At 36.8% G+C, this 8,821-nt stretch overlaps 1 protein-coding gene across 1 annotated transcript; it reads left to right on the top strand.

The window, feature by feature from the left end:
- The first annotated feature begins 3,116 nt into the window (after positions 1-3,116).
- On the top strand, positions 3,117-7,031 carry LOC131952738 (uncharacterized). Its single transcript, XM_059315558.1, has 2 exons — positions 3,117-3,205; positions 4,915-7,031. The coding sequence occupies exon 2, from the start codon at positions 4,943-4,945 to the stop codon at positions 6,713-6,715; it is 1,773 nt and encodes a 590-aa protein (XP_059171541.1). The 5' UTR covers positions 3,117-3,205; positions 4,915-4,942; the 3' UTR covers positions 6,716-7,031.
- Positions 7,032-8,821: the final 1,790 nt, after the last annotated feature.

Here is an 8,821-nt window from a genome sequence, read left to right as displayed (position 1 = left end):
GATAGCGATAGAGAGGAAGAGAGGGGACTGTAAGGCGCGCTTGCAGCTTGTTTTCTAACGGCTCCCAGAAGAGAATTATATATATAGTGTAATAGTATAAAATATAATGAATTAGAGTAGAATACAGTATTCTGCTTTAAAAATAAAGTAAAATAAAAAAATCATAGAAAAATATAGAAAAAAATTTAGTAGGTCTACTCTGGACGGCTGAGAAATAATGTTGGTATTGTTTATGGAGGCATTTATGTTGTACTTAGTGCAGTTACAACTACTAAGACAGGGTATATAAACAAGTAAATCTGCAACCAAGCCTTCTCAGTCTTTGGCCAACCACTTTTTTATATTTCGACCATTACTATGTTATAAAATGTATAATATATATATATATTTTTTTAATACTTTTATTTGCAATTAAAACAAGTACATCAACATCAAATTTATTTTTTAACATAATTTTGAACACCAAATGAATACGAAAGGTTTTGCAATTGTACATAATGAATATTTACATGATGTCATGTATTTGATTATATAAAAAAAATTGCAAAGGATGACAGTAAAAGGGGTGAAGGTCAAAAGAAAGTGTCAGAAGTCTGGGTGGGGAGAGGAAAGGAAATTTTTCAGAGAGGGTCAATGGGACAGTGAAGCATTTTCTATGTAGGGAAACAACTTAAGTTAACTAGTTGAAAGGGTGTTGTAGTGGTCGCATTGAGTTTTCAAAAGGTTGCAGTGTGAAAGACGAGGGGAAAGAGACAAGATTTAGAACTTTAAATAAGTTCTGGATATTGATGTTGCGGTGGGTGGTGGGGTCGTTGGAACAGTTAAAGGGATTGTGGGGTTATCATGCCTGGGGGTAAAGTGGATAGAGGGGGAAAGAGGAGGGGGTAGATTTTTTTTTATTTTTATTTTTATTAATTTAATTGTTTTAAACATTTAAATCAGTAATAATAAAATGTATAATATAGAATACAAATAAAATCGCCCTAATCGCGAGAATCAAAGCAACACTGATTATGCAACAGTTGTTTAATTTTTGAAGAAAGTAATAAAATAAAAGAACAATGTTTAGGATCCGGTTATAGAACATTAAAATGTATGTTTTAATTAAACGTCATGCTAATTTCAAAACTTCTGAAACACATGAATTTTGTTGTCTAAACACATCAAGGAACAATATATTTAAATAATTTTCAACTTCCTTTTGTATTTTTCTATCGGCGAGTCTACTTTGTTTTGAATTATCTCCCCTACAGTAAGAAAAACATTTTGTCTCCTTTGATCTGCAAATAACATTAATTCACGTTTATTTCCCCTACACAGTGAAAATGATATTCTCAAATCGAACGCTCGTGAATCCAATTTTCTTTTATATGATGGAGGCTTTTAATTTATAGGGCTGGTAAGTAGGCCACCAACTAGTTCTACGGCTCAATAAAACCTGCATGAGCCATAGAACTGGTTGGTGACCTACTTACCAGCCCTATACTGGAGACTGTGCTTATAGTATACACCACTCATTGCTGTGTAGGTATTAAATAATTTATTTTTGTGTGTGTTAGAATGAGTTTAGTGGTGATCTGGATCTGTATTTTAAATACTAAATTATGTTTCTTCTTCTTCTTCGTTCTTAATTTTTAGTGTGGAAAGGATCGAGCCTTATCTGCCAGAGGGTTTGAATTCGAGACTTTTGTTTCGAATTTATCAACTAAGAGCTTTTTGCCGACTCGACCACGCCTCCATCACAATTAAGGATAACGTGTCAACTGGTTATGCGCCATTGAGGCCATTGACTCCGATTTCAGCCTGCTTTTCTTTTTGGATTTGCTTCCATAGCCTTTGTCCAACCAAGAACACCCACAAGGCAGCAGTTGATTAATTTTGGAGTTGTCTCTCCTAGAAGAACGGCTGTCCCCAGCTAACGAGCCTCATCTGCCCGAGGGTTCAAACTTGAAACTACTGTTTAGCAACCATGAGCTTTACCGACTCGACCACGCCGACCCCTATCTGCTTCAATGACACCGGGGATAATGTGGTCGGAACTATGCCTCGACGCCTTTGTTTCCCTAAGGTTAGTTAGTTCTCATGTGAGCTGAGTGGATATCTTACAGACCCAAGCACGGGATCAGAGGTCAAGATTTTCTAGCGTTTTAACCACAGTATTTGCATGAAATAGGCCTAAATAAAAAGATAATTACTATCCTACTATTTAAAAAAAATTAGTGAGAAGAAAAGTACCCTCTTGAACTTGAAGGCTGGTGAAGTAGCGTTCACCTGTTTATGTAACCATAACATATGAAGTGATAGTGTGGTCAGTACTATGCTCAGTCGCCTTTACTTTCCCCAACGTAAGTTTGGGTACCCATCAGAGTTGGGTGAACTCAGGGATGTGTTAGACTCAGGGATGTGTTAAGACTTTAGTCAGGGACCCGAACTCGAGATATTTGGGTTAGCAGTCTAACGCTCAATTATATGTTCTTAATTAAATTCAAACTATAAAACAACCGATTTTGCAATTCAATTTTCTGTTCCGAAATCGTGTGAGGGGGGGGGGGGGGCGGTATTTCTTTTCTAGATTGTTATATATTGTATGTTGGCCAATGAAGTTGTTTCATAACATAACATACGGAGTTGTTGTATAGCATGCTCTGTGTTATCTCCTTTAATATAAATGTTCACATGATGAATGGAATACTCCTTATTTCGAATTAACACTACTCTTTTACTCCATGAGGTAAAATCGCTCGTTGACTCTGACTTAATTTTTTCCTATACTTTATTCCATCGTTTTTCCTCTCTTAAGAAAAATACAGTAGTTGCTTAACATTTTAGTTATCTCCCCTAGAAGGGCTTCTGTTGTCGTCCTCGTCCCCCCCCCCCCCCGCTAACGAGCGTGATCTACTGGGGATCCGAACCCACATCTTTTGGAGTTAACAATCATACACTCTCCTACCCGACCCCGCTATCTCCAGATATTAATTTGTGTAATATTACTTTTTGCACACCACAAAAGTAATATTTCAACATTGAACCGCATTTTTCTGATCGCACCGACGCTGTTGCAGCAATTTACATTGTTTACATTCAAACAAAATTGAAACTTATTTTACCATCAATTGTCGAGTCTAGATTGTACAGATAAACTTCATGAAAACATCAACATTAGAATTCTATTTACATTTTTACCTGCATTGAATATAATATTAAGGTAAACTTAGAGAACATTATAGGTTGCAAACGATAGCATCTTACAGCATAGATGATTGATAATTAAATATTTATTATTATCAATTTATCCAGCTCTATTTTGTAAAGATTAGGATTTAACACATGACATTACAAATAATGTTTTAATGTGTGGCATTTTTGGTTTTTGTAGTAAATTTGTTTTAAGAATCCAAACAAATCTTGGTTCACGATTGGTTAGTTCAATTGTTTTTATTTGTTATTATGTGGCTAAGATAAAAAAAATCTTTTATTTAGGTTCGTATTTTGTGTTTAAGGTTTTTAAATTATAATTTATAATTTAATCATCGAAATAGTAAAAAAGAAAACCAAAGAAAAAAACAATCATGTTAAGTACTTATTTTTATATATACAAATATTTTCAAGTCCGTGTCGAGAGTGTAGACCAGTAGACACCATTAACTATGCTGGGCTTTGGCCTAACAGCTATTGATTTTACAGATCTTATTTCCAGTGGCGTAGCGAGGTCGGGTGTCACCAGGTGCGGCACTTAATGGTGTCACCCCCAGAGGCGTAGCAACCCTTCCCGGAACAAACTTTCAAATTTTCGATTTTCACCCCCCTCAAGTTTTTCTCTATATATTTTGCTAATTTTTGCCTTGGTGTCACCCCCCCCCCCCCCTATATGGTGTCACCCATTGCGGTCCGCACACCCTCCCCACCCCTCGCTACGCCTCTGCTTATTTCTACCTCAAAATAACAGCTCCCATAAGACTAGCCCTGAACTTGGTGCTGGAACAAACTCCAATACTAACCCTAATCTATTTTAAATGTTTGAAATAGAATAGGAAAACTTTAAAATTTGCCATGAATCAATTAAACAAAAACTGTTGCTTGTTAAGAAAGATAAAACGTATACTATAATGTTGGAATAGAATTTGGTTCTAGTGGATCAGGGCCTTATGTAAGAGAATTGTAAAAATCTTTAAAAGTTACTGGCAGGGGCGGACCGCACCAGGTGTCACCATTTAGGGGGGTGACACCAAGGCAAAAATAGCAAAATATATAGAAAAAAACTTGAGGGGGAGGGGTGGAAATCGAAAGTTTGAGGGGGGGTGCAAATCGAAAACTTGAGGGGGGGGGGGTGCAAATCGAAAGTTTGAGGGGGGGGGGGGGTGCAAATCGAAAATTTGAAAGTTTGTCCCCGGGAAGGGTCGCTACGCCTCTGGGGGGTGACACCATTAAGTGCCGCACCGGGTGACACCCGACCTCGCTACGCCACTGGTTACTGGTTACTATAATTTAAATGATGTTCCCATGCCAGTAAAAAAAAAATATCCTGCTTAAACCAATAAGTAGTACGAGTTTTTAAATACTCCTTGTATAAAAAAAATCATTTAAAGACAATATCATGCTACAACCAATAACTAGTACGTTTTCTTTTAATATCCTTTAATACAGGGGTCTCCAAACTACGGCCCGCGGGCCGAATGCGGCCCGCGAGGTCCTCTCATCCGGCCCGCTTAGATTTTTTTGTTGGCTGAGGAACTTTGCCTAGAAAAATCAAAGACATGCCTGGAAGAAACTGGTCCCCGAACTGAAATTTGATAGTTAAAGCGGCCCTCGGACTGAAAAGTTTGGAGACCCCTGCTTAAATAAAATAATCATTTAAACAGTTTGGTATTATTGTTTTGATTACTGTGATTAATATAATCCTTATATTTTCCATAGGCGTAGATCTCTATTGTAAAAGATAACGATGAGCAAAAAATTCAAAAACTCACAAACTATTGTAGAAAACACAGACAACCTCCTTGAAGAAAATGAATTGTTAGATTATATTGTAAAGGTGGAAGATGAAAACTTTCGATGTCACCGTGTTATTCTGGCAGCGTCCTCACATTTCTTCAGAGCACTTTTTAGATCAAATATGAAGGAAGAGAAAGAGGGTTGTGTAACTCTAAGTGGGATGTCAGCTCCAACGTTTCAATTTATTTTAAAGTCTTTGTACACTGGAGAGGTTGATTTAAGGTCGGACAATTTTATAGAAGTATGGCAAGCAGCGGATCAACTACAGGTAGATTTTATTGTGCAGAACTGCGAGGATTTTGCTTGCGAAGTTATCGCGCTTGAAAACTTTGAGGTCATTTTTAAAACGGCCAAAAGTTTAAACTCCAAAAAAGTTTTAGATATTCGGAAAACATTTCTGCTGGAAAAATTCGATGAAGTTAGTGGAACAGATGTTTTAATGGACCTTGAATTCAATGACTTCAATGAGTTAATTGGCTCCCATGATCTAAAGGTGAGTTCCGAGGACATAGTTCTGTCGACGGTGATGAAGTGGGTTGAGTATTTTCCTGAAAACTGCTATACTGAAATAAACGATGAAGCTTATTCTGGTATGAATAACTTGCAACATAATTCTGCAAATGGAATTGGTCTCGATGGTATGCACGCTTCAGCCGGCACTAGAGTAAAGGCAAATGAAAATAAAAGAATCGAACTATTGACAACTCTGTTGAAGTCTGTGAGGACGTGTCTTGTAACCAGCCCACTCTTGATGCATTTTTTAAAACATCGGCTAATACTCGATAATACCGAGGCAAAAGATATATTAGGAAAAGCTGTTTTGCATACCACAACACATAAACAAGGACAGTGGCCAACAGCAGCTATACATCGTGCCTGTAGTGAATTTGAACACTGTGGTATTGTGTGTATTGATAATAGCACAATTTACATCGTAACTGCAGCTAGTGAAGAACTTTACAAGTGTGCATCGAATAATATTGTGAATGCAGCATTTGTTGTGTTCGACTCAGATTTATACATGGTTGGAGCCGAAGACGAATTCAAGGAAAACAGCACTCTCTTTGCTTTAAGCGACGGTTGTTGGAACAACATAACTGAAATAGAAGGTTGTCAGTTAATTTTAATTCCCTACGAGGAGTTTATATTTGCTTTGAACAAAGCGAATAATACAATATATACAATAACCAGGAAAAAGTTTAACACAGAAGTTGAAGATTTTACCGAATTACCTGAAAGTTTAATTGTGAAACATGCTTTAATTTATCAGAGAAAAATTCTGATTTTTTGTTCAGTAACCGTCAATGGAGAAGAGAAAACACGCGTTCATCAGCTGGACATTCTAACCGAGGAATTAACAGAATTAGAACAGTTGAATGGACCAGCAGAACAGATAATAAGTTTCAGTGATGACAACAATACTTACGTTTTACAAACCAATGGAAATTTGTGGTCTATTTGTTTATCAGGAAGCACAGTTTCTTTCAAATATGTGATCAAATTGTGGACAATACATAGGAAGCTACACGGAGCTCTTACTTATAGACAAAAGCTGTTAATTTTTGGACAGAACACAAACACTGAATCCGACGAACAAAAACTACTGTATCAAGTCAAAGGTTATTTTAACATCATACGCTACTGGGGCCATGATAGCACGTGCTCAAATTTTGTACCTATAATCCTTCCTAAATCTGAATTGGTGCCATATCAAAAGAAATAGAAGGTGCTACTTGATTTCATTTTATCCATTCATATTAAAAACATATATTCATTAAAACAACTCGCATGTAGTATATGATGAATCTATGTGTCTATTATATTCAGTGACTTAAAACAAATGTTTTATGAAAATTATTGAACATACAAAGAAAGCTATATCTCTTCCTAAAACTAAAATGCTACAATAAATTACAAATAGGTGTTTCTGAATTTCGTTTTATTTATTCATATAAAAATATATATTCGTTGAAGCAACTAACATTCTATTAAATATTAAAACTTCATGTGTGAGATTTATCCAGTAATTTAAGATATATGTATTCCACTTATATGTTGACATTATTTTTTTAGAATACATAAAAACAGATATATTGGATACAGAAAAAAAAGAACCCACATTTTAAAGACAAAATATTTTCATTAGATTTTAATAATCGTAATTTTTAGTCTATGTGAATGTTATGGCTGTTTTTACTACTAATAATAACCAAACCTTTTTTTTCTTGAATGTATGTAAATTATAATATTCCAATAGAATTGTATTTAAAGGCAACACATTTCTATTTGGTTATCCAATATATAACTTTTAAATTTTTTATTTTCGAAAACTTTATTATTATAACCGATGTCTAATTTTATACACGTTTTTTTTTCGTTTTTAGGAATATAAGGCAGATTAACATTTCTAATACAAATAAATTAATTATTTTAATAGTTTTTATTTTGCTTTGAAAATATCAAACGAAACACGTATCTACTGTATGTTCAGTTCAAATTAGTGGCGGAACCTGAAAAAAGGGCCGCCCGCATTTTTTTTGTCCCCCCTATATATATATATATATATATATATATATATATATATATATATATATATATATATATATATATATATATATATATATATATCACACTGTCAATCGTGTATTTGAGACGTATGCCTTGTTTTATAGAACAGTGGTAATCGAATGTAAACACTGTCTGCACTTTATTTCTTGGATGTTAGTTGTTGGGGCGCTAGTTTGTCCACACTACCACATAGACTTCCCAGCTTAATTGTTGGGGCGCTAGTTTTTCCACACTACCAATAAGACTTCCCAGCTTAATTGTTGGGGCTCTAGTTTTTCCACACTACCACTGAGACTTCTCAGCTTAATTGTTAGGGCGCTAGTTTTTCCACACTACCACTGAGATTTCCCAGTTTAATTGTTGGGGCGCTAGTTTTTCCACACTACCACTGAGACTTCCCAGCTTAATTGTTGGGGCGCTAGTTTTTCCACACTACCACTGAGACTTCCCAGCTTAATTGTTGGGGCGCTAGTTTTTCCACACTACCACTGAGACTTCTCAGCTTAATTGTTGGGGCGCTAGTTTTTCCACACTACCACTGAGACTTCCCAGCTTAATTGTTGGGGCGCTAGTTTTTCCACACTACCACTGAGACTTCCCAGCTTAATTGTTGGGGCGCTAGTTTTTCCACACTACCACTGAGACTTCCCAGCTTAATTGTTGGGGCGCTAGTTTTTCCACACTACCACTAAGACTTCTCAGCTTAATTGTTGGGGCGCCAGTTTTTCCACACTACCACTGAGACTGCCAGCTTAATTGTTGGGGCGCCAGTTTTTCCACACTACCACTAAGACTTCTCAGCTTAATTGTTGGGGCGCTAGTTACTCCACACTACCACCGATTCAAGCCATCTTAGTTGTTGGTGCGCTAGTTTGTCAACACTACCACAGACAAGCCCCAGTGTACGCTGACGGTAAAAGAAACACCCCTCAGGTGTCGCGAGTCTCTTTGGACGGCCCCCGGCGGAGGTCCTTAATGCATTGAGACTGATGATTCATGTAGTACACCTATCCCCCTGTGCAGGACAGCCAAAAAGCGGACCCCAGGTGCTAAGACATGATGGGGTGATAGCTCACGATTTGGTGATACGATGGGTTATACCGCATGCTGGGGTACACGGCACGATTTGGTGATACGATGGATTATACCGCATGCTGGGGTACACGGCACGATTGGGTGATACGATGGGTTATACCGCATGCTGGGGTACACGGCACGATTTGGTGATACGATGGATTATACCGCATGCTGGGGTACACGG

This window comes from Physella acuta, unplaced genomic scaffold (genome assembly GCF_028476545.2).
Source record: "Physella acuta isolate Inbredline_101_S28 unplaced genomic scaffold, ASM2847654v3 ptg000073l, whole genome shotgun sequence".
Taxonomy (NCBI): Eukaryota; Metazoa; Mollusca; class Gastropoda; family Physidae; genus Physella; species Physella acuta.
This window is presented reverse-complemented; position numbering and strand designations above follow the sequence as displayed.

Coding starts and splice junctions, on each gene's coding strand:
- LOC131952738 (XM_059315558.1), top strand. CDS start 4,943: ATGAGCAAAAAATTCAAAAACTCACAAACTATTGTAGAAAACACAGAC.